General features: G+C 45.0%; 2 protein-coding genes across 2 annotated transcripts in view; both read right to left on the minus strand.

The window, feature by feature from the left end:
• LOC147611068 (Peptidase C13 family) overlaps window positions 1-23,590 on the minus strand; it is a 41,645-nt gene extending 18,055 nt beyond the window's left edge. The window contains exons 1-3 of the mRNA XM_086785716.1: window positions 23,394-23,590; window positions 23,252-23,293; window positions 23,007-23,151 (exon numbers count right to left, since the gene is read on the minus strand). Of these exons, the coding sequence (XP_086641842.1) occupies window positions 23,007-23,151; window positions 23,252-23,293; window positions 23,394-23,548 (342 nt within the window). The 5' untranslated portion in view covers window positions 23,549-23,590. The remainder of the gene's footprint in view (window positions 1-23,006; window positions 23,152-23,251; window positions 23,294-23,393) is intronic.
• Window positions 2,643-6,039, minus strand: LOC147611069 (uncharacterized). The gene is made up of 4 exons (XM_086785714.1): window positions 4,162-6,039; window positions 3,686-4,031; window positions 3,369-3,530; window positions 2,643-3,237 (listed from the first exon to the last, which is right to left on the minus strand). The coding sequence occupies exons 1-4, from the start codon at window positions 5,634-5,636 to the stop codon at window positions 2,815-2,817; spliced, it is 2,406 nt and encodes an 801-aa protein (XP_086641840.1). The 5' UTR covers window positions 5,637-6,039; the 3' UTR covers window positions 2,643-2,814.
• Window positions 23,591-25,344: the final 1,754 nt, after the last annotated feature.

A 25,344-nucleotide genomic window follows, 5' to 3' on the forward strand; every position in this document is an offset into this window, starting at 1 on the left:
AAAGGTAAAGGGGGTTCTGACAAGAACTCCAAGGATTCCGATAAGGATAAAGACAACAAATCTTCAAAGAATAAGGACATTGAATGTCATTATTGTGGCAAGAAGGGTCACAAGTCACCCCAATGTCACAAAGAAGAAGCGTGATGAAGCAGCAAAGAACTCTTCCTCAACGGCAGTGTCTCAACCCAAGAAGGATGATGGAATTCTTCTCTTAGCAGGTACTCGGCGTATACTTGCTCTTGTGACTTCTCAGTCACAGTCTTGGATTGTTGATAGCGGTGCTACTGCTCATATGACACCCCATCAAGATTGGTTCGAGGACTTCACTGCCAGATCAGGCGAGATCACTCTGGGTGATTCTTCTTCCGTGCCAGTGCATGGTCATGGCACTATCCCCATCTTCCGTTCTGATGAGGACAAGAGGTACTTCTCTGACGTTCTGTATATTCTAGATTTGGCTTTTAACCTTTTGTCAGTGAGTGCTCTTACAGCTCAGGGTGCGGAGGTGATCTTTTCTCGTTATGAGATTACCATTCGTGATAAAGCGACTGGTAGCATCTTGGCTCAGGGAGTCCAAGATAGTGGCCTCTACAAACTGATCGCTCTGCTTTGTTCTGGTGCTTCTTCTGCTCTTTGGCATGCTCGGTTCGGCCATTTGAGCTATCAGCTTCTGCAGCGAGCTTCGAAGGATGGGTTGGTTGATGGATTACCAACCATCAAGGCTCCGTCTTCTACTTGTTCCTCTTGTTTACAGGGGAAGCAACACCGAGCCGCCTTTCCGAAGGAGGCGACACACATCTTCGACATCACTTGCTCTCATTCATGCAGACTTATGTGGTCCTATGAGTACCGCGTCTTTGAGTAAGGCGTTGTACATGCTCGTGATGGTGGATGATTTTACCAGATATACTTGGGTTTTCTTTCTGAAGACCAAGGATGAGACTTTTCATCACTTCTGTGATTGGAAAGCCGAGGTGGAAAAAGAGACCGGTCACTCGGTCAAGGCTCTCAGGACCGATGGAGGGGGTGAGTTTACATCCCAGGAGTTTCAGCAATATTGCAAGACACATGGCATTCGGAGACAGCTTACTACAGCATATACTCCATCTCAGAATGGAGTTGCCGAGAGGAAGAATAGGACCATTATGGAGATGGCCCGTGCTATGCTTGAGCATTCTTCATTACCTCGACGTTTCTGGGCTGAGGCAGCTTCCACTGCTGTCTACATTCAGAATAGGTCTCCTCCTGCTGCTCTTCCTGACAAAACTCCATATGAGGCTTTCCATGGTGAGAAGCCCTCCGTTGTTCATTTCCAAATATTTGGATGTACCGCGTATGTTCATGTGCCTAAGGAGCACCGCTCCAAGTTGGACTCGAAGTCTCAGCGCATCACTTTTCTCGGATGCAGCACTGTGTCCAAGGCATATCGTCTTTATGATCCTCAAGCCGGTAAAGTTGTTGTGAGCCGTGATGTGGTGTTTGACGAGACTCCTACATCTTCAGAGGGGGGTGGTGAGCTTCTTCTTCCTGCACCTCCTTCTCCTCCTCCTACTCCTCCTCCTGCTCCCACTGTTACTGTTACACCTCCAGCTGAGGATTCTCAGTCAGATGATGATGACCCTGCTCCTCCTCCGGCGAGTTCGAGCAGATCTGTACCTGGTTGGTATTATCAGACAGTTCGTGACTCTGGGTTACGTGAGCTTCCTTCTGCTCCTCCGCCTGGTTCTCTTCGGCGTTCTTCCAGAGTTACAGGGAAACAAATTCATGAGGGCAACATGTTTGTTAATTATGCTCTTATGGCTACAATCATTAATGGTCCTTCTGATCCCACTTCTATAGACGAGGCTCTTTCACATGAGTCTTGGCGTCATGCTATGCAAACAGAGCTGGATGCTATCGAACAAAATGGCACTTGGATTTTGGTGCCTCGGCCTCTGCAGCGTAAGGTGATTGGTGTGCGTTGGATTTTCAAATCAAAGTTCCGAGCTGATGGCAGCTTGGACAAGCACAAGGCGAGGTTGGTTGCCAAGGGTTATGCTCAGCGCCCTGGTGTCGACTTCGATGAGACTTTCGCTCCAACGGCCCGGATGACTACCATTCGCACCGTTCTTGCACTTGCAGGACATCATAGATGGCCCGTTTTCCAGATGGACGTCAAGTCGGCTTTCTTGAATGGAGAGCTTACACAGGAGGTTTATGTTGATCAGCCGCCAGGATTTGTTGTTCCAGGCAAACAGGATCATGTGTACCGGCTGAAGAAGGCTTTATATGGTCTAAAGCAGGCTCCGCGGGCTTGGTACCAGCGGATTGATGAGTTCTTTCAGAAGCTCGGCCTGCGCCGTTCTCATGCAAATTCGAACCTTTATATCCTCCTTGAGAGGGGGTTGATTGTTATCATTGTGGTCTATGTCAAGGTTGATGTGTACGTACTGTACGTTGTGTATATGTACGTACTGTACGGTGTTCCGTACAGTAAAATTTTTTATGTACGTAAAAATACGTACCATTGGCAAACAATAGGACATTCAACACCTTTCTACATTTAAGGTACATAAAAGTTTGAAACATTCAAGAATCAAAATAAACCAATTTGCATGTAGTACGTACTAATTTCAAAACACACATCATATACTTGACACAATGGCTGTCAAGACAAAATAGCAAATGTCTGATGTCAACCTAAAAGGCTCATACTAGAGCATACAAATAACAAATCATAAATGTCTGATGTCAAGAGTCAAGACTCAAAAGTAAAAAACACTAAGCAATAACAAAGAGTCTCGACTCGACTCTCGAGACTCTACTCTTTGAATCTCAAAACTCCTCATCGGATGAGGATGATGACACTCCTGAAGAGAGCAAGTCCCCATCTGTCAGGACGTTGCCCTCTTCATCATACTCTGGCTCTGCCATCATACTCTGCTGTCCTGGATCATCATCCTCCGTAGGCTGAATGAGAGGAACAGCCTCATTTGCCCGTCTCCGAGGAGTACGGACAGGAAGCTTTCCTCGCCGAATGGTCTCTCGTCGTGAAACTTCTGGACCTGCATCTCGCCCGACTAACGGGAGACTGAGAACTCGCGCACGTGACCTCGTCACACGTCGATCCACACTCTCCAGCTCTCTGTGCAGCATGCGAATAATCTCCTCCTGATCGTTTCTCACAAGCTGCTGCTGCTGCTGCTCAGTCTCCTCTGCACTCCCCTCCGAGACCAACTTCAATTTCGATGGATCTGTCTGTTAAAAAACAAAATGCAATTCAGTGTTCACATTATTAACAGCGTAGAAAGTAGTAATTAGTAATTACAAATATTCGCTTGAGCCTTGTAATATGTATAAACGCTAGCCCAAAGTTTCAACTTTCTAACCTGCTTGGGTGTCCCCAAAGCGTGGTAATCTCGCACAAGCTTCATATTTGCTCGGCAGTAGACCAATCTCTCTAGCTGTGCAGTGCTGAGTCGATTACGGATCTTCGTGTGAATTAGCGAATAAGCGCTCCAATTGCGCTCGCATCCACCAGCAGAGCAATCCTACATGTCACATGTGCATTGTGACGTGTCAATGGTGACAAATTACAATGGACATTGGACATGGTCATAGACAATAGACATTGATGATTGGACAATGAACCATGGTCCCAGGTCCAAAACACATGTATGAAAAATGTAAAGATAGAAAACTTTACCTGTGAGAGGACACGTAAAGCGATACGAGTGAGCTTTGGAAGACCTTGTCTTCCATAACTCTGCCACCATGTAAGAGAGAACTTCGTTGCCTCCGGCCTCAACGCCACAGCTCTAGTAAAGGATGACCCTAAATTATTTTCATAGCTTGCGAGCTCTGCATCAATGTCCAACTGCTCATCCTCCTCGCAAATCAAGCCAATGTACGCATCCTTGCCCTGTAGTAGACTCCTGTCATTAAAAAGAGTTGGCTTCTTGTAGAAAGGATGAAGCAATGCAGCCATCGCATGAATGGGCCGACTCATAAATGTCCATCTCTTGTCTACAATAGCCAAGATCTCTTCCCGACTGTAAAAGCATTGACGCAACATTAGTTAACAGGCTGAATTTTGATTATAGTATTTACTATTATACATTATAGTATTGTACTAAATAGTTCATAGACTCGAGAGTAATCATTGCAGAAGCAAGTACATACCGATCAAGCGCCAGTGATCTGCAGCCTCTGATGTGTGTCTTCATCTCTGAGAAGAGATGATAGACTAGGCCCATGGTGGAGCCCTCCATGTCTGTGACACGCAGCAACACATAAATTGGCTGCAATGCTACTATCATAGCCTGCACCTCCGACCAAAAGGACTCATCAAGCACCCGCCGCTGTATGTATCTAGTGGACTCCTCCTGTGCGTGATGCATCTCTCTCCACTTCGGGTCCACTACTGTCTGTAGAAGTGGATCCCTCACTGCATAGAGTCGCTGCAACACAAGATACATATATGCAAATCTGGTCTTCAAGGGCCGCACCATGTCAAGTGTACTGTGACTCCTAAAGATAGCCAATGCCTTGTGCTTTTTGCGAAAAAAAGTAGTCATTTTTGTGGCATCGGAAACAATAGGCAACACCCATGTTAACTTCCCAATGTCCTCCATCAACAAGTCAAGACAGTGAGCTGCACATGGAGTCCAGACAATGTTCTTAAACTCTGCCTCAATCATCTCACCCATAGCCTTGCAATTGGAGGCGTTGTCAGTAATAACCTGCACCACATTCTCTGGGCCAACCTCAAGTATAGCCTGCCGGATGTGCTCATAGATAAACTGACCTGTAATCCGCTCTCCAGCCTTTCCTGCATCAACAGCACGCAAGAAGTACGTGCCAAGGCAAGACGACACAAGAATATTAATGATGTGTCGCCTACGAATGTCACTCCAGCCATCTGAAATGATGGTGCACCCAAACTGCCCCCAACCTGCCTTCACTGGTACCAATGCCTTATCTATCAATGCTTTCTGCTCCTCAAGCGTAGTGGTCCTCATCTTATTGTATTCCAACCCCGACCAATCCTCTGTGTGTCCAACCTGGGCTATGGCTCTGACCATCCTCTGCCACTGCTCAGTCCTCAAGACATGAAAGGAGATGTTGCACTCAATGAGAGTGCGAGCAATCTCCATCTCAGCCACTTTCTGGCGCTCCTTCACCCAAGAAAGAGAGGCAACTCGAGAAGGCAAGGTAGTCTGCCTTGGTGCCTGCATCTCTCCATCATCCTCCACATAGTCCTGCTGCTCATGCATGGTACGAGCCCTCTTCCTACTACCAGTGGGCTGCTCCTCCTGAACCTGTGAAGAACCACCCAAGTCTCCCAAGAGTGCATCATGGAGAGCATCCTGTGTCTGTTGACTACCTTTCACCTTTTTCCCTGCACCCATTGCTGGAAAATTCTCAGCAATCAACTTATCCCTAATGTCCTTTGGTACTGCCTTGCACCCTGCACAGTTATTGGTTGTGCCAATGCCTGTCAAGTGCATAACGACGCGAGAAATGGTACTGGTGAGCTGAAAGTTGCAATACTTGCATTGCCATCGTCGCGTGCCAGATCCAGCTTGCCCTGGCGTGTTGACAATGCGGATCACATTGGTGTGCTCTTGCCAATACGGGTTAGTTGGCTTAGGCATGATGGCTCTTGAGACTTTTGTCTGCACCTGCCAAGTACGCAGCACATATGCAAGAGAAAGAGATAAGACTCAAGACTCAAGAGGGAGAGAAAGAGAGAGAGAGGAAGATGCTCAGTTTACCTACACGCACGCCTGGCGGCAAATTTCCAACGCTGTGGTCGCCTGGGCTTTTTCGAAATCTTCCTGCTATCGCCTCTCTGTAACGCACGCTCTCTGGAGTGTAATAATTAAACTTGAAAGGCCTAGTATGTACCCAAAGGCAGCCGCCAGGCGGGCGCCCATTTAACACGCTCGGCGATTTTCAGCATTAAAAAACCCACACGTACGGATCGATCCGTACGTGTACGGATCCGTACAGTACGGCCGTACGGTACGGATCAGATCCGTACGTACGTATATATCAACCATGGTCTATGTTGATGACCTCATCTTTACAGGTTCTTATTCTGTGCGGATCCGTTCTGTTATGGATGCTTTGGAGACAGAGTTTGAGATGACGGATCTGGGTCTCTTGCACTATTTTCTTGGCTTTGAGATTTGGCAGACCTCGAAGGGCATTTTCTTCTCTCAGCAAAAGTACACTCGGGAGATTCTCGACAGATTTCAGATGACTGGGTGCAAACCAGTATCTTCCCCTTTGGATATTGGTGAGAAGCTTTCTTCACTTGATGCTTCTCCAGGGACTGATCAAGGACAGTATCGAGTTCTCGTCGGTTGTTTGGTATGGTTGACCTACTCCCGATTGGACATATGCTTCGCAGTCAGTTTATTGAGTTCCTTCTCATCCAAACCCCGTCAGCAGCATTGGCGGTGTGCTCTCAGAGTTCTTCGATACTTACGTGGCACTCTGGATTTTGGCATCTTCTATGGCCAAGGTCGCACTCTTGTTGGATGGTCTGACTCAGACTGGGCTGGAGATCCAGATACACGGCGTTCGACCACTGGTTGTGTTTTTTCACTTGGGTCTGGAGCCATTTCTTGGAGCAGTAAAAAGCAGCCTACTATGGCGCTTTCCTCTACCGAGGCGGAGTACCGTGCAGTTTGTTATGATGCATGTGAGGTGATATGGTTGCGGAGATTATTGGAGGAGCTTGGCTGTCCTCCTACCGGATCTACTCTTCTTTGGTGTGACAATCAGAGTTGCATCGCCATCGCCAAGAACCCTGTGTTTCATGCTCGTACGAAACACATTGAGATTTAGTATCACTATGTTCGTGAACGGATTCTTGCTGGAGATTTGCGTTTGGAGTGTTGTCCTTCCGCAGAAAATGCTGCAGATTTGTTCACCAAGCCGGTTTCTCAGGCTTCCTTTGCTCCTCATCTTCGGATTCTCGGAGTTTGTTCAGCATCTGGTGCTGAGAGGGGGTGTTAGCACTTTTATCCCCAGTTTCTGCTCTTTATGGTGCCCATTTGGTCCCCTTTTGTATGGCCCTTGCTTGTGGGCTGGCCACCCCTTTTTTACTATTTTTCCGGGATTTTTCCCAGCCATTCTGGCATTTTTCCAGTGAGCCATGTCCAACAGCTCCAATCGGCCTGTTTATGAGCTCCAGTCGGCCAGCACTTCCCCACTATAAATAGTGGATGCTGGCCTCTCATTTTTCATTGAGTCTTGTACTTATTTGCTCCCTCACTTATGAGACTATCACTGTCTCTTGCTTGGGACTGTTTTGGTTCAGTATATTCAGCATAGTTTGCTCCATATCTCTCTCTCTCTTGCACTCTCTGTTCAGCACATTCTAGTGCCACTCTGCTTCCGCTCTGTGCACTCTTTCAGAAAGGTGCTTGAGAGAGCACGTGGATTGCTTAGCTACAGACGTTGTTTGAGACATAGCTTCTTTGAGGCAGACATGGGTCCCCCCCTGCACCGAACAAGGAGGACAAGCTCAGTGGTTCAAACTATGATCACTGGAAGCTACAGATGAAGGTCTGGTTCACACACAAGGGACTCTGGGAGATTGTTCAGGGCCACGAACGAAAGCCCAAGCGCCCTACCAGCTCTAGGAAGTGGACTCAAGATCAGGAGTATGCCTTTCCCACAGAACTTTCAACTTGGGAGAATCAAGACTCAAAAACTCACTCTGCACTTGTACGAGCCATTTACCAGAAGTCTCCCCCGCCGTGCAAACATTGGATTGTGCTACCTCTGTTTGGAGAAAGATGACATATCTATATGCACGGGACTCTACATTGCAGTCTGTCAACCTATTGGGTCAACTCTTTTCCCTGGAGTTTAAAGCAGGGACTTCCATGCACTCATTTGTGATGAAGGTTAACATAATTCATGACCAATTAGTGGCAATGGGTACTGCCCTGACCTCTTCTCAGTTAGCTGCTCTCCTCCTCATCAGGCTTCCTGCAGATTATGACATGGTTTCCCGAGCTTTGCGGGTTCAGATCACAGCATGTTCCCTCGAGTTTGATGATATGTGTACTCTCCTCTTGGAAGAGGAAGCCATCCTAGTTTCACAGGGGAAATTGAAAGTTTCATCGTCTATTGGACCTGATCACGCACTCTCGACGGTGCAGAAGAAAGTTCGGAGTTGGTGTTACAAGTGTGGGAAGAAAGGCCACCTGTCAAAGGATTGTCAGTCAATCAAAGGACAACGGCAAAGCCAAGGACAAGGGCAAGTCTTCAAACAGTGGCTGCGTTTTCTTCCTTAGCTGTGATTTTTGACCTACAAGCCCTCCTACTGCTGTCGGCCAACCCCCAGGCTGTGTTTTCTTCTACAGAGGCAAGTGGAGGAGTTCTAGCTGCAAATTCAATAAGTGTATCAAACAAGTGGCACATCAGCTCTTCTCCCTCCAAGATCCCCTCCCCCTTCTGGTAGGAGGTTCCCGGTGGTGTGTTTTGGGTTTCTTTTGCTGCTGTCCAGCCTGCATCTTCAGAGGGGGCTACTAGTCCCTAGTTGGATCCTGTGGAAAGGTGCTTGAGAGAGCACGTGGATTGCTTAGCTACAGAGGTTGTTTGAGACATAGCTTCTTTGAGGCATACATGGGTCCCCCCTGCACGAACAAGGAGGACAAGCTCAATGGTTCAAACTATGATCACTGGAAGTTACAGATGAAGGTCTGGTTCACACACAAGGGACTTTGGGAGATTGTTCAGGGCCACGAACGAAAGCCCGAACGCCCTACCAGCTCTAAGAAGTGGACTCAGGACCAGGAGGATGCCTTTCTCGCAGAACTTTCAGCTTGGGAGAATCAAGACTCAAAAGCTCACTCTGCACTTGTACGAGCCATCTCACCAGAAGTCTCCCCTGCCGTGCAAACATTGGATTGTGCTGCTTCTGTTTGGAGAAAGCTGACATATCTATATGCACGGAACTCTACAATGCGGTCTGTCAACCTATTGGGTCAGCTCTTTTCCCTGGAGTTTACAACAACAGGGACTTCCATGCACTCATTTGTGATGAAGGTTAAGGTAATCCATGACCAATTAGTGGCAATGGGTACTACCCTGACCTCTTCTCAGTTAGTTACTCTCCTCCTCACCAGGCGTCCTGCAGATTATGACATGGTTTCCCGAGCTTTGCGGGTTCAGATCACAACACGTTCCCTCAAGTTTGATGATCTGTGTACTCTCCTCTTGGAAGAGGAATCCATCCTAGTTTCACAGGGGAAATTGAAAGTTTCATCGTCTATTGGACCTAATCAGGCACTCACGACGGTGTAGAAGAAAGTTCGGAGTCGGTGTTACAAGTGTGGGAAGAAAGGCCACCTGTCAAACGATTGTCAGTCAAAGGACAAAGGCAAAGCCAAGGACAAGGACAAGTCTTCAAAGAAGGACAAAGACAAGTCACATGACACTGACACACACTCATCTAGTGATAACCCCAGCTCTCCCAAGGCCTTACAGACTCGAGAGAACATGACTGGTGTCCTGCTCTGATCCTAAGGGCATCCCCTCGCGTGCCGTCTTCCAGAAACGGCTTGTGGGCGGGAGAGGGGGCTTTCAAAAGCTCTCTTATATTAAAATCTGGAGCATGGGACCCGTGTGTCGGAGTTCCAAGTATGAAGACAGGCAAGTTCACTTGATGGTCCGGATGAGTTCCATGATCAACCAAGTTTCCTTCATGGTTCGGATGAGTTCCAGAACTATTGGTTAGCAGAGACTATGGACAGGATGTGTTCCATGTTCATTTGTCCAAGGTTATTGGATGTGATGTGCTCGCAGTTCTACTTTGAGTTTTGGAGCCAAGCAGATTTTCTTTTGCTCTTTATAGTGGCATTATGTTTTCTGAAGACAACAAGCTGACATGTGCATTTTCCGAGGTGTACTCAATAATGGCCATGCTGAGGTGTCCATGGTCGCACCTTCGTCATCAGTTTTTTTGACTTTTTTGCACACTTCAAGATGCAGAGGAGGTGTTGATAAAAAACAGGAGCAGGATGTAACACACACAAGAGAAGCAAACCCTAATCCATAACCATCAACCATAAAGAAGGAGAGAAGCCATAGTCACCATCTCTCTCACACACACAAAGGAGAACACAACATAGTGTTATGTCCACACTACAAAGTAAACCTAGTGTAATGTCCACACCACACATGACCAGCTGGACGCGGTCATAAACACACCACACGATATCTATCTACCATACTGTCACTCTGTCAGCACCCATGTGCTATCCTCCAGCTGTATACGAGCTTGATATTTCAACACTCCCCCTCAAGCTCGACATGTCCATCTCTAGGACTCCCAATCTAGTACGGAAATACTCGAACTTATCCTTACCAAGTGCTTTGGTAAAGATATCTGCAACCTGCTCATCTGTCTGCACATATGTCAAATCAACATGCCCATCGAGCACCTTCTCTCTGATGAAATGATAATGGACCTCAATATGTTTGGTCCTGGCATGATAAACTGGGTTGCTAGCAAGCTGAATACTACTCATGTTGTCACAATGAATGACAACACTCATATCACTGTGTAGCCTGACATCATCTAGCAACTTTTTTAACCACATAGCCTCACATGCAGCTATGGCTGCTCCACGATACTCTGCCTCTGTGGTAGATAAAGCAACTGTAGGTTGCTTTTTACTGCTCCAACTCACAGCTCCACTACCAAGGCTGAAAACATAGCCACTGGTAGATCTCCTGTCATATGCACTACCGGCCCAATCTGCATCTGTATATCCATAGACATGCATGTCTTTTCCTGCCTCATAGAAAAGACCATAATGCGCGGTAGTTTTGACATATCTCAGAATCCGTCTCACAGCATCCAAGTGAGGTTTACGAGGACTCTGCATAAACTGACTCACCAAACCAACTGCATAACTGATATCTGGCCTCGTAATGGTCATGTAGATAAGACTACCAACCATTTTCCTGTACATGGTGATATCATCAAGCTCATCACCCAAATCAGCCCTAAGCTTCATGTTTTGCTCTAATGGTGTCAACATTGGTTTGCATGCTGTCATACCATACTTTGCCAGCATGTCAAGTGCATATTGCCTTTGCACCAACCATATACCTGTGTTTGTTCTTATCACCTCAATGCCAAGAAAGAACCTTAAATCACCAAGGTCTTTCATATCAAACTCTTTGCATAAGGAGGCCTTAACCTCATCAATGCCTTTCCCACAATCACCTGTGATAATCAAATCATCAACATAAATGACTATCATCACGATACCATCATGTGTCTTCTTCACATAAAGTGAAGAGTCTGCATTTCCAACCACAAATCCAATACTGACAAGATATCTGCTGATCTTGTCACTCCAAGCACGAGGTGCTTGCTTCAAACCATAGAGTGCTTTCTTTAACCTGCAAACAAAGGTCGGAAATTTTGGATGTACATAACCTTCTGGCTGTTCCATGTACACCTCTTCTTGTAGATCACCATTCAAGAAAGCATTTTTGACATCCATTTGATGTAAAGCCCAACCTTTTTGTGCTGCTAATGCAATGATAGACCTCACTGTAGCCATTTTAGCCACTGGGCTGAAAGTTTCATCATAATCAAGACCATAAGTTTGTGCATATCCTTTAGCGACCAGCCTTGCCTTATGTCTCTCTAGGCTGCCATCTGACTTGCACTTTACCTTATACACCCATTTGCATCCAATTGCATTCTTTCCTTTAGGTAACTCAGCCAATTCCCATGTATCATTTTTGTCCAAAGCATCCATCTCTTCATCCATGGCTTTCTGCCATACATGCTCTCCAATAGCCTCTGAATAGCATGTAGGTTCCACATGCTTTACCATAGATGTCATGTATGCATAATGCATAGCAAAATCTCTATATGTCAATCTTTCCACTGGATATCTGACTCTCTGGGATCTCCGCAATGCATGCGGGTCACTCTGTACACCTGTAACTCTGGCATGTGGTGGCACATATCTGTCCTGCCTAGCACCAGGTGTGCGTACAACAGGTATCCCGAGCTCCTCATCCAAACTCTCTGAGCTAGAAGACTCATAACCTGTGATCCCAATTCCCTCGACTTTCTTCTTGCCTTTATCCATAGCACTACTCCCAGTGCTCACACTCTCATGTCTCAGACGTCCTGACCATGGACGTACACTGCTACTACTCTCAGCTTCTGCTGCTGGCCCAAACATAGTAGTAGAACTAGAACTTGCTTGTGATAGCAAGTTCACAGGCACATTCGCCTCAAGTGTGTCGATGACTCCCTCATCTTTGGCTTTATACCAACTAGCAAGCTCATCGAATACAACATCTCGTGAGATGACTACTTGTCTAGTTTGAGGGTTATAACATTTGTAAGCCTTTCGATCCTGTGCATATCCAACAAAGACACATTTCTCTGCTTTAGGATCCAACTTCCGTCTTCTTTCATCAGGCACATGAACATAAGCTACACATCCAAAGACTTTCAGATGTCCAATATCTGGCCTGTAACCTGTAAGCCGCATCTCAGGCGTGCTTCCATGAATGGCTGCTGTAGGTGATTTGTTCAGGATATACACTGCAATAGCACATGCTTCTGTCCAATAGTAATCTGGCATGCTCTTTTCATTGAGCATTGCCCTTGCCACTTCACATATGACACGATTCTTTCTCTCAGCCACACCATTCTGCTGAGGTGTATACCTGCATGTCAACTGTCTTCTTATCCCATGCTTCCGCAAGAAATGCTCAAATGCTTTTGAGGTGTATTCACCACCTCCATCTGTTCTCAGACACTTAATCCAACAGCCATATTGTTTTTCTACAAGAGCCTTGAAATCCATGAATTTTTCCAGCACTTCACTCTTCTCTCTCAAAAAATATATCCATGTCATCCTGCTGAAATCATCTATAAATGTCACATAGTATAGACTTCCTTTGATAGATGGGTTTTGTGCTGGGCCCCATACATCACTGTGCACTATTTCAAGTGGTCTATTACTCATGTTTCCTTCTCTAGGAAACCTCAACCTTGCCTGCTTTCCAAACTGACAGGCTTCACAAACATGCATATGTCCATCATATTTAAATCGAGGCAATCCACTGACAATGCCTCTTGTTTGCATGTTCTTTAATCTCTGTATATTGACATGTCCAATCCTCCTGTGCCACATGTCAATGTCCTGCACAATCCCATTGCTCTTTGAAAACATGGCTGAGCTCAATTCTGGTATGCCTGCATCCAATTTGAACAACCTTCCTTCCTTCTTGCCCTTGGCAATCAATCTACAGCCATGCTTAAAATCTTCCACAAAACAGCCTTTCTCATTGAATCTTACTTGTAATCCCTGCTCAACCATTTGGCCTACTGATGCCAAACTCTTTGTAATGGATGGTACATATAACACTTCTGACATATTTTTCACATTTCCATCATGCATCTTCAAAGGCACACTGCCAACATGTGTTATAAGATGCTGAGTATCATCTCCTGTGACCACATAACCATTTGTATCCAATGGTTGCATCTTCTCAAACCACTCACCATGACATGTCATGTGGTTTGAGGCACCTGAATCCATATACCATGACTCATCTCCAGCATTCTGAGAATCCATTGTCCCCATAACATGCTTCATTGCAAAAAGATGATTCGAACTCCCATCATTGTTACTGGTAGATGCATAATTTCCATGTTGTGGTCTTCCATTCCTCACATCATTCTGCTTTTTGTAGCAATCTTTTGCCAAATGTCCAAGTTTGCCACAATAGTAACATTCAATCCCATTCAAATTATGTTGAGGACCTTGCCATCGTCCTCTACCACGAGCACCTGTTCCAAATCTCCCCCTATGGGATTGAAATCCACGACCTCCACGTGATCCAAATGATGACTGTGAATTCTGAAAATTCTGATGTGATTGTGGTTGAGTAGACCTGTCATTCCAACCACGTCCTCCACAGCCTCGAGGGGTAAATCTCCCCCTGCCTCGAGAGCCTCTAGATGAGTAAAAAGCCTGATTTCTTGCATGTTCATCATTGCTTGACGAGGATGCACCACCTGTAACACTCATACCACCAAGGCCAAGCTTCAATTCTTCCACTATGAGCAATGACACAAGCTCATTAAAGTCTGGCATTCCTCCCAACCTTACTGAGATGGAAGTGTCAAAAGATTTGTACTCTTTGCCCAAACCACGCAATGTGAGAGCAACCAAATCATCATCATCCATCGGGGCATGGATTGATGACAAGGAATCAGCATAACCCTTGATTTCCTGAACATACTCATGTATACTCCTATTCCTTCGTGTTACACTGTGAATCTGTTGCTTTAGTTGAATCTTCCTTGCACCAGTGTCTGTCTCATACATTCGGCACAATATACCCCATGCTTCTTTCGGTGTATCTGCATCTTGGATGTGAATAAGCAAGGCATCTGTTACACATATGGAAAAATAATGCAACACTTTCGAAGACCGCTCTACCCATTGCTTGTGAGTCAGTAACTGAGCATTATTTGGTTGAGGAGGTAGATATGGCTCCGGGTCTTCCTCCGAGACGAGACTCCATAAACCTTTGCCTTTCAAAAAACTCTTCATTCGAAACTTCCATACTTGAAAGTTAGTGCGGTCAAGCTTCTCTCCAACAATCTGTATCGGACCATCTCCCATTGTTGCAAAAAAATAGAGTAGATGTACCCTTTCGATTACAATGTACGAAGTACCTGTAATGCTCCAAATCTCTCCAAATCACATCAAATGCTTGCAAATTGTGTGCATTAACATCCCACAATGATTCACCAACAATGTACACTCGATCAAAGTTGAAATCAAATGAAACTCCTTCACAAAAAATTTTCTGGTTTTTTTCTCGCCAGTAAATTCTCGCCAGTAACCAGTCAAGATTATGCTCTAAATCCTTCAAATCTTGTCCAAATTCAATGATTCAACTTGCATTAGCTTCCCAACACATTGCTCCAACATATCCTAGAAGGGTTTGATCCAATTCTTCAAGGGGAATGAGAACCACCAATTTTTGTAACCTCTGGTTTGAATTTTTCTGCACCTGTCAGGTACCACCTCTCACTAAAATTGCTCTATCTCCTTCAAATCTTCTCCAAATCCAAAACTTTTTGATTCAAAAGTTTAGCAACTCATAGGACTTTACTTGTACCAAAGGAATTAGGCCAATTTGATATAGACAAAGATTAATGCCTTGATTAAAAATGCTCTGTTTCTAGACAGAATTTCTGCAAACCTGCACACCTCTGATAAATCACTTCAATGAGCTCCAAATACATGAAATGAGCTGCAACCAAGCATCACAAGGCCTTAGCAATGTCTTTGCTAAACTCTCCAAGCTTTAAAGCATTCACTTTGGTGACCAAATGAGTGAATTGCATGAAATCAAGTGAAACTGTCCATCCTTCTGCAGATGAATGCGCCGCCTGCTCTTGTGGGCTGTAGAGAGAGGGGAAATCCAAATTGACTTGATAGGCTTGTTAGCAATGACCTAATCTACCTTGGGTATGAAGAGTTTAGCTCAATTTTCTCTGTAGCTTCTGCAATTGATCCTCCATGGGGGGTATGTCCACTGTTTGTGTGAAAAAACAGAAACTTTTACATAAATCCACTTTCACTTGATTTTGTTCAAATCTGTATGCATCAATCTGCTTCAAGATTCTGTATGTTGCTTGTGCCCACTTTGTTAATACATTTGCAAGCCCAAATACATGTGCCTTTGTGTATACATTTGCCAAGAGTATATATTCACTTCAAGCTTTCCATGAAAGCTTAGAGAAAAAACCAGAATTTTTCACTTGCTTTATGCACTTCAATCTTCACTGAATCTTCTCTTTGATACCTGCAATCCACAGAGGGGGTCTTGCTACACTCACCAATGGTCCTTAGCTCTCAGATCTGATGCCGGTGTGTGCTCCACAGCTTTTCCTTTGCTCCAAGCTCCAATGGCTTCCTTCACAGCTTTTCCTTCTTCTTCCCTCTTCACTCACTCACTCTCACAACTCAGCTAATGAGCTCTTGGCTCTGATACCATGATAAAAAACAGGAGCAGGATGTAACACACACAAGAGAAGCAAACCCTAATCCATAACCATCAACCATAAAGAAGGAGAGAAGCCATAGTCACCATCTCTCTCACACACACAAAGGAGAACACAACATAGTGTTATGTCCACACTACAAAGTAAACCTAGTGTAATGTCCACACCACACATGACCAGCTGGACGCGGTCATAAACACACCACACGATATCTATCTACCATACTGTCACTCTGTCAGCACCCATGTGCTATCCTCCAGCTGTATACGAGCTTGATATTTCAACAGGTGTTAAAATATTGCATCTTTCTATTTATGCTGTCGTGGAGCTGTCGGCATGTTTCCTACAGCCGACTGCTTCATGCACAAGTATATAAGAGTTGCTCCCTTTATTCATTCGATCACATCATTCATTGCCCTATTTGTTGGCTCTTGTACTCTATAACCTCAAGCTAATAAAGCTCAATTCTTGCTTGCAATCTTTCTCTCTCATGTTTATTTGCTTCCGCTTGTGCACATTCTTTCAAGAAGAAGAAAATATCGAGCCCCTCCAAGAGACTCAATCTCCATGGGTCCAGCAAGATCTCAATGTATAAGCTCCAATCTTCGGGTTGCTCGATGAGTGGCCTCGTTTGGAAATGCATGTCGATGATGCTTGCCCATCGTGCAAGATGAGCAAATGTGTGAAAGGGACCTGAGCTGAGGTAGTCCAATGACAACCTGCTGAGAATGGAACTTCTATAAGGTAACAATGGGTACATGACCGAAGCGAGAATGCCACAGAGAAGTATATGCCTCAGAAACCAAAGCCATTAAGGGGGAGAAAAGCTGATGAATATGTGAGTGAGTGTGAGGGGTCTAGGAAGAAAAATTGGTGATCTTGTAGAGACCCCCATCATGGACTCCATTGGCAACAACCAAGAGAGTCTTCCTGTCGATCACTTCAATGACCTCATCATCAATGTACACGCCAAGTCCCTTCTGAGAAGCTTTGTACACTAAAAACAAAATTTTGGAAATCCATGGTACATACAAAATATCATGTAAGGTGGCAATGAAACCAAAAGAAACATTACCAACACTGGTGACAGGAAGCGAACTGAAGAAGAGAGAGTCTAGTAGTCCTCCAAGATATGGGCTTGATTGGTCATGTGGGCAGAAGCACCACTATCACCAACCCATTCCACCGCTTCAGGTGTGTCACTGACCTCTTATGGAGAAGTCATCTCTGTGATCACAAGGAGTGAATCCTGTGAAGAAGTGGATGAATCTGTGACTGCCATGTATGCAACTTTGGCAAAACCCTCCTCTGAAACTTTGTCCTTGCCCTTGTCTTTGGTATTGTCCTTGTCAAATGCTTTGGAAGCATCCTGGACTTTATACTTGGCTTTGGCTGCTCAAGAGCTATCGCCACAGTAATCGCATTCATTGCTTTTGTCCTTGGACTCTTTTGAATCCTGTTTACCCTTGCCTTTGCCTTTGTTTTTGTTGTTATTGTTGGAGTTTCCTTTTCCGCCTTTGCATTTGCCCTTGTTAGAGGCAACAAAAGCAAACTCCGACTTGCCTTTTCAGCGAAGCATGCACTTGTCGTGGAGATAACTCACAACTTCCTCAAAAGGGGGAAAAGGATCACGGAAGTAAATATTATCCTTGAAAGAATCAAAGGAAGCAGGCAATTTACCAAGAAGTTTATGGATAGGATTGTTGATTATACTCCTGTACTCCTCAAGCTGAAGCTTGATACGGGTGAACTCTCCAATCTTCTCAACCATGTTATCGGACTCATTGATTGTGAGCTTCTCCAAATCTGACTCCAGTTTGGCAATCTTCACTATCGAAACTCTCCCATATCTCCGTTGGATCTCCGTCCACATCTAATGAGCATTACTCCAAGTAGAGATAAATTGTGCCTATATAGATAGAGTCATGCAATGGATGATGATAAGACCGGCCCAAGCATCCAATATACTTCTCAAAGCAAGGTCCACCAAGTGAGGTGTGGAGATGGACATCCACACACCGGCTTAGCAATAACTAAGTGTAAGACCAAGTATGATAGTTGGTTGTTGTAAGCTTCATGGAGTCACTAACTTGTGGAGGACTGTCGGATGGTATATGGGTAGGGGTGGGAGCAAGACCTCGATGAGAGAAACTTAGAGAAGAACGATTGGGAAGAGGAACCACCTGGGGAGCGGAAGCTAGGAATCCAGGCACTGAAGGTGCTGGAGTATCAACTAGAGAAGGAGTAGCAATAGAGAAATCTCTTGAAGCCATGTCCTCTGACAAGAAAACTTCTCTGAATCAAGACGGCTGTAAAAAAACAGCAAATAGCCTCCTCTCAAGTTGTGCATAGCAAGAGGAGAGAAAGAAGAAAGGGAGGGACGGTGGGAAAAGAGAAATATAGAAAACAAATCTCTCAGGAACCCTCTCCTCAGCTCCTAGAAGAGAGCTTCATCTTCAGCTTCCAACAGCAAAAACGCAGCAGTCCCAAAGAACGGATGCAAAAAACGCAGCAAAATTGATGAAGCCTCTGCTCCAATCAAAAAAACACAGCAATTTCCCGCCTATAGATCAGCGTTTGGCTCTGATACCATGAATAAAAGAGCAAACACAAGTTGTAGGCCCAAAGCACAAGCTGTAGAAGGCTGGGAACAGTTGATTATTGCTGAAAATGAGCAGGAGGGAAGCCCGTAGGTGCTTACAAGCATAAGAGACAATTGCTACAACCAATGACCTCCATCAAATATCCAAGAATGAGATGGGAACTGAAGAGATGGGAGTGATCCCTTATATATGTCCCATATGAGCTCGTCGGCCAGCTGTAGCAGGCTAGCAATTGTCCTGGAGCATAAATATGCCAATAACTTGTCCGGTCACTTATAAGTGACTGTGGACCTGCATCAATAATTATTAGCATGTGAAACATAAAGCTATAAATTGAGTTTCAAGAGAACTTACACATGTAGATTACCTATCAGACCAAAACAAGAGTGCACACACACGTCCACAGGATGCCCAGGCATCCCCAGCTCCATGGACAACACAAGCAGTAATCTCAAGCATTGTCCAAGCAAACAAAACAAGTCAACTAAAAATTAAGGACACGAACCCACATGAATGCAACTTAACTGGAAGAAACACCCATCTGCTCGGTTGTATCAATCAGGTAAAATGTTCAGGGATCCAAAATCCTTCCGGAACCTTCACAAAACATAAATACAAAGTGAACACCAAGATAGCTAGTCCTGGGAAAACACACCATGTCAGGCACCATATGGCATACATGTCAAGCTCCATATGCCACACTTGTAAAGTAGGAAAAAGAAGCAATGAGGGGTTTTGTGACATGGGATGCTGTTAAAATATTGCATCTTCTTTTGCTGTCGTGGAGGTCCTGTCGGCATGTTTTCTACAGCCGACTTGCTTCATGCACAAGTATATAAGAGTTGCTCTCTTCATTCAATCATCTTACATTGCCCTATTTGCTGGCTCTTGTACTCTGTAACCTCAAGCTAATAAAGCTCTTGTTCTTGCTTGCAATCTTTCTCTCTCTCATGTTTATTTGCTTCCGCTTGTGCACATTCTTTCATGGTATCAAACGCTTAGGCTCCGGCTGTTCACAAAAATCTGCTCTCTGTCTCTCTCCTTCTTCAACTATGCCTTGCGATTTTTGCTTCCCTAGATTCTCCAGGCTGTAGATCCTTCAAACAGTGGCTGCGTTTTCTTCCTTAGCTGCGTTTTTTGAGCTACAAGCCCTCCTACCGCTGTCGGCCAGCCCCCAGGCTGTGTTTTCTTCTATAGAGGCAAGTGGAGGAGTTCTAGCTGCAAATTCAGTAAGTGTATCAAAGAAGTGGCACATCAGCTCTTCTCCCTCCAAGATCCCCTCCCCCTTCTGGTAGGAGGTTCCCGGTGGTGTGTTTTGGGTTTCTTTTGCTGCTGTCCAACCTGCATCTTCAGAGGGGGCTACTAGTCCCTAGTTGGATCTTGTGGAAAGGTGCTTGAGAGAGCACGTGGATTGCTTAGCTACAGAGGTTGTTTGAAACATAGCTTCTTTGAGGCAGACATGGGTCCCCCCTGCACGAACAAGGAGGACAAGCTCAATGGTTCAAACTATGATCACTCGAAGCTACAGATGAAGGTCTGGTTCACACACAAGGAACTCTGGGAGATTGTTCAGGGCCACGAACGAAAGCCCGAACGCCCTACCAGCTCTAGGAAGTGGACTCAGGACCAGGAGGATGCCTTTCTCGCATAACTTTCAACTTGGGAGAATCAAGACTCAAAAGCTCACTCTACACTTGTACGAGCCATCTCACCCGAGGTCTCCCCCGCCGTGCAAAAATTGGATTGTGCTGCTTCTATTTGGAGAAAGCTGACAGATCTATATGCACGGGACTCTACAATGCGGTCTGTCAACCTATTGGGTCATCTCTTTTCTTTGGAGTTTACAACAGGGACTTCCATGCAGTCGTTTGTGATGAAAGTTAAGGTAATCCATGACCAATTAGTGGCAATGGGTACTGCCTTGACCTCTTCTCAATTAGCTGCTCTCCTCCTCATCAGGCTTCCTGCAGATTATGACATGGTTTTCCGAGCTTTGCGGGTTCAGATCACAACACGTTCCCTCGAGTTTTATGATCTGTGTACTCTCCTCTTGGAAGAGGAATCCATCCTAGTTTCACAGGGGAAATCGAAAGTTTCATCGTCTATTGGACCGGATCAGGCACTCGCGATGATGCAGAAGAAAGTTGGGAGTCGGTGTTACAAGTGTGGGAAGAAAGGCCACCTGTCAAACGATTGTCAGTCAAAGGACAAGGGCAAGTCTTCAAAGAAGGGCAAAGACAAGTCACATGACACTGACACAGACTCGTCTAGTGATAACCCCAGCTCTCCCAAGGCCTTACAGACTGGAGAGAACATGGCTGGTGTCCTGCTCTGATCCTAAGGGCATCCCCCTGCGTGCTGTCTTCCAGAAACGTCTTGTGGGCGGGAGAGGGAGCTTTCAAAAGCTCTCTTATATTAAATCTGGAGCATGGGACCTGTATGTCGAAGTTCCAAGTATAAAGACAGGCAAGTTCACTTGATGGTCCGGATGAGTTCCAGGATCAACCAAGTTTCCTTCATAGTTCGGATGAGTTCCAAAACTATTGGTCAGCAAAGACTATGGACAAGATGTGTTTCATGTTCATTTGTTCGAGGTTATTAGATGTGATGTGTTCACAGTTCTACTTTGAGTTTGGAGCCAAGCAGATTTTCTTTTGCTTTTTGTAGTGGCATTATGTTTTCTGAAGACGGCTTTGGGATACAACAATGTTGGTGTAACAAGATCACCTCAAAAAACCTCTAAATCTGCTAGGTAAATGATTCAGCTCTCAAAAAACCGCAAACTTGTAAATTTCTCCATTTATTGAAGTATGTCCCTCTTGCTAAGTTGGAACAACTAAAAAAACACTATCATCTGTTAGCAGTAATCTCTTGTCTGTATATTTACACCAGAGCCTCTATTGTGGGTGTGCCCGTCCGATTTAGGTGTTTTCTCATTTTTCCCCACCCTCCATATTTTTCCCCATTTTATTTTGGTGTGGGAGGCTGTCCTGTGGCTCTTGGATGATCCAGGTGTGGTGGCCGACTGCTCCTGCTGCTTCCCGCCCCTCTCTGTAGCTGGCCGACTTGGTCTGTATGCTGGCCGACTATCTGTATGCTGGCCAACTGATGTTGCAGCAGTCGGGTGTCCTACAGAGGGCTGTCGGCTGGTTTTCTACTGGCCGACTTGATCATTGGGGCCATATAAAATGGCCCCTAGCCCCCACACACATTGTATTCCAGATTTCGGGATTTCTTGTGTATATAGCAGAGTTACACGCCTCTCTCTCTCCCTCTCTGTTGCTGTGTTTTTCTGCAGTACACTTACTCTTGTGTTTTCAGATTTTGTCTTCATCTCCACTGCATATTCTGACATCATCACCCCTTAATTTCTGAACCTATTGAGTCTTTATCTACCTTGCCTTATACAGGGATGCCTAAGAATGGCAGTAAAAGATAAATATTGAATGATGTGCCATTCCATAGTAATTTTCTGCAACATTTCCTTGTCTCCACCCCGCATCTTTCTCTTCACATTCCAAGTTACTACACCTAGTATATCCAACCCCTCACCCCATCCCCCAATGACAGCATGTGAATCTCATGCTGTATGGGAGAACAGGGCAGCTTTCATGCAGATCTGGAGTCCCAGCCTTTTCTTGACCGGGCCCAGCCCCCCACACCCCCCCCAAAAAAAAAACCCGCTTTTTTGTAACTTTGAGCGTTGGTCATGCTTACTTGTCACCACTTCTCTACATTTTTCAGTTCCAATAGTGCATCTATCTTGTCCTTTGAAGATTTTTTTCAACTAACATGTGTACGAGTGGGGTTGTTAAAGCCTATATTATTGTTTGAACACCCACCACAACTGCCCATTGGAGCCAGCTTAGAATCTGAAGCAGATGATGGCCCTGCTGCATGCTATAAATATATGGCTAGGAGTGCTTTGGTCTGCCTCATCGATCGTCCTACATCCCTTCCTGATAGCAGCTTTGGAGTTTGGACATTTGCACCTTCCACCTTAACATGGCCACGTTCCCTTCCCTTACAAAGCTTGGACTAGGCACACTTACTGTTGCCAGAAAAACTACACTAGTATGAAAGCAGTATGATTATGCTGTGAGACTATGTAACCATTGGTGTTGGATGGATGCAGACGACTGCACAAGGGCTCAATTTCAGATAACCACATTCGAGCTGAATATTATGAAGATAAATCCCACATGCATCACATTCCCAGGAAAACCAGGAAGGTGAAGGGATTTTGGCCACGGGCGGGGTGATTATAATATCCTACATGTATCACATTCCCGGGCTACAGAAAATTTTGATTTGTAGCATGAGGAGTGTACCTCTACATTGTCTCCATACAAGTTGATCTGATGATTTTCATTGTTAAACACCTGGGCAGGATAGCTATTGCGAGCATTGCATGCCATATCATCAGCCAGCATCAGGATGATGCGATCATCAGGTATTCCGAGGCGTTTTACAGTTCTACAATAACCCAATGTTGCATACATCATTCCAGATGCCACAAGAACCTTCATTTACACGGTGATTGAAATTGTGTAGTGTATGGATTAGGGCGGCTAACCTGTAAAGTGATAAAGTGTTCGCCATATGGCGGTAATTGAACCTGGTGACGGACAGCACGAAGGAGTTTCAGACAGAGCAAAAAACTGAAACAGGTAAATGGATGTGTGTGTGCGCGCGCGCGGAGGTTTCATTGCACTTACCAGAATCTTGAGGTGCAGACGAGCACTGCCCAATTGTTGGTGTGGAAGGAGAAGGAGTGTGCTACGTGGATGCAGCAAATCATCAGCAGAAAACAACTGAAGCGCCAGGAAGCCATGACTGCCAGCGAAAAATTTACAGCATATACGCAAAGCATACTCGAGTTTGCAACTTATAGCTTGTGGGTTCCAAAGTTCTCCCCAATGCTGTTTTCCATCTCTATTAAATAAATTTCTAATCTAAATATATGGTACCAAAATTTTGTTTGCACATTAATTAATTAATGAAGAGAGTGGACTACCTTAGGTATTAAATGTTTAGAAGGTAGGATTTTTAGTTGAATCAATCTATAATTTTTAAAATTATAGATTGACACGTTGCAATCTGAAGTTTTCATGTTCTGGAGCCTTTGTGCGGATTTTTAAAAGGCTTAACAAGTTGAAGATTGGATTTTCTTTTTGCTGTTCGCGGGTGTGAGCCGAAGTTGAAAGGAAGGGAGGCATGTCTGAGGGAGGGAGGCGTGGTGGGCTGAGGTGTAGACAGAGGCATGGCGTGTATGAGGAACGAAGGCATGTCTGAGGGAAGCCTGACGAGGGAGGGCAAGGGTGGTGGGCGGGCCTTGCGGAGGAGGAGGAGGAGGAGGGTGCTGTCGATGTCAAGTCGCAGAGGAGGAGGAGGAGAGCGCCATCGATGTCAGGTCGTGGGCCTGGTAGAGCCTTAGCGACCAAGGTAAAACCTTAGTCGCTTATTAATATAAAAACCTTAGTCACTTATTAATATAAAAACCTTAGTCGCTTATTAATATATTAGTGCCCGCTAGGCACTAATATATTAATATGAGTAGTGACTGAATATGGGAGTTGTAAATATACTATATAAATATATTTATATTTATCTATTGTCCCTAAAGTGGAGTAAAGGTGAACTTGTTTTAAATCTTAGTAATTTCTCAGTCGCCTCTCTCTTTTTGGGAAGTCTCTAGCCATTTGTCTTCACCCCATGCAACGCCCCAGTCGTCTACATGCACGATAAGTTTTCACATACTTGCTCATTTATGTTGTTGCATCGCCATGGATGGGGATAAAAAAATCGTGTGCTTCTAAAGCAAGCGAGGTAATGTTGGCACCATCGATTTCCTTTTCTAATTTGTTCTTCTTTCTATATTATCAGCCATGGTTCGTAGATCTACATCTTGTTCTTTGGACCTTCCTCTTTATCTATTTCATGACCTCACCATGTCTGCCCTCACCATGTTTTGTAATTTTTTCCTCAAAGAAATAATGAATATTCCTTCTTCTTAGCGTGGAAAACTGTTGCCATATATATAGGCACTGATGTGTGTGAACACACTTAGGACCGTCGGGGTACTTTTTTCCTCCTTAGGAGGTTTTTTCCCCGGGCTTGTATATACGCCCATTATTCTAGGGCTAACTTATCTTTTGTACATTGACACAATCTAATACACTGTGTGTTGTGTGCATTCTTGCTTCTTCTTTTCCAAGCTTTGTGTGCTTTTCTGCAACCCTAATTCCAACAATTGGTATCAGAGCAGGCATCTGCTCCCAAGGCTACCCCGATAGCACCCTCCGACACACGTTTTTCTATTGAGGTGAGCTTTCACGAGCGCTTGCAAGTCCCTATACTCTGCAGACAAGACCATAGGGCTATGCATTCTCTCAGAAATTGCATCTGAGGTCGTTTCGGGCTCCGTTTTTGCATTACAAGTTCTGTACAGGTGTTTTCGTCATTTTGTGCCGACAGTACAGTTTTCTGCACAATAGGCATACATATTCTATTGTGGACCGTGCTACATAGCACGAGTTGTTTTTTTCTTTGCTTCATTACAGGTAGCTTTTACATCATTTTCAGTCAGTTGCCATGGCTGATAATAGCAATGATGTTTTCGCATGTTGTCTGCTGTTGTTGCTGATGACAAATTGGATGGAGACAGCA

This window comes from Cibotium barometz, chromosome 48 (assembly GCF_041138505.1).
Source record: "Cibotium barometz isolate CiBa-2024 chromosome 48, ASM4113850v1, whole genome shotgun sequence".
NCBI lineage: Eukaryota > Viridiplantae > Streptophyta > Polypodiopsida > Cyatheales > Cibotiaceae > Cibotium > Cibotium barometz.

Bases quoted from the DNA above. Each gene is read 5' to 3' on its own strand.
- LOC147611069 (XM_086785714.1), bottom strand. From the start codon at position 5,636: ATGCCTAAGCCAACTAACCCGTATTGGCAAGAGCACACCAATGTGATC. The intron at 3,531-3,685 runs GTAAAGTTTTCT...TGTGACATGTAG, and splicing joins CTTTACGTGTCCTCTCACAG to GATTGCTCTGCTGGTGGATG. The intron at 3,238-3,368 runs GTTAGAAAGTTG...GTTTTTTAACAG, and splicing joins CTTTGGGGACACCCAAGCAG to ACAGATCCATCGAAATTGAA.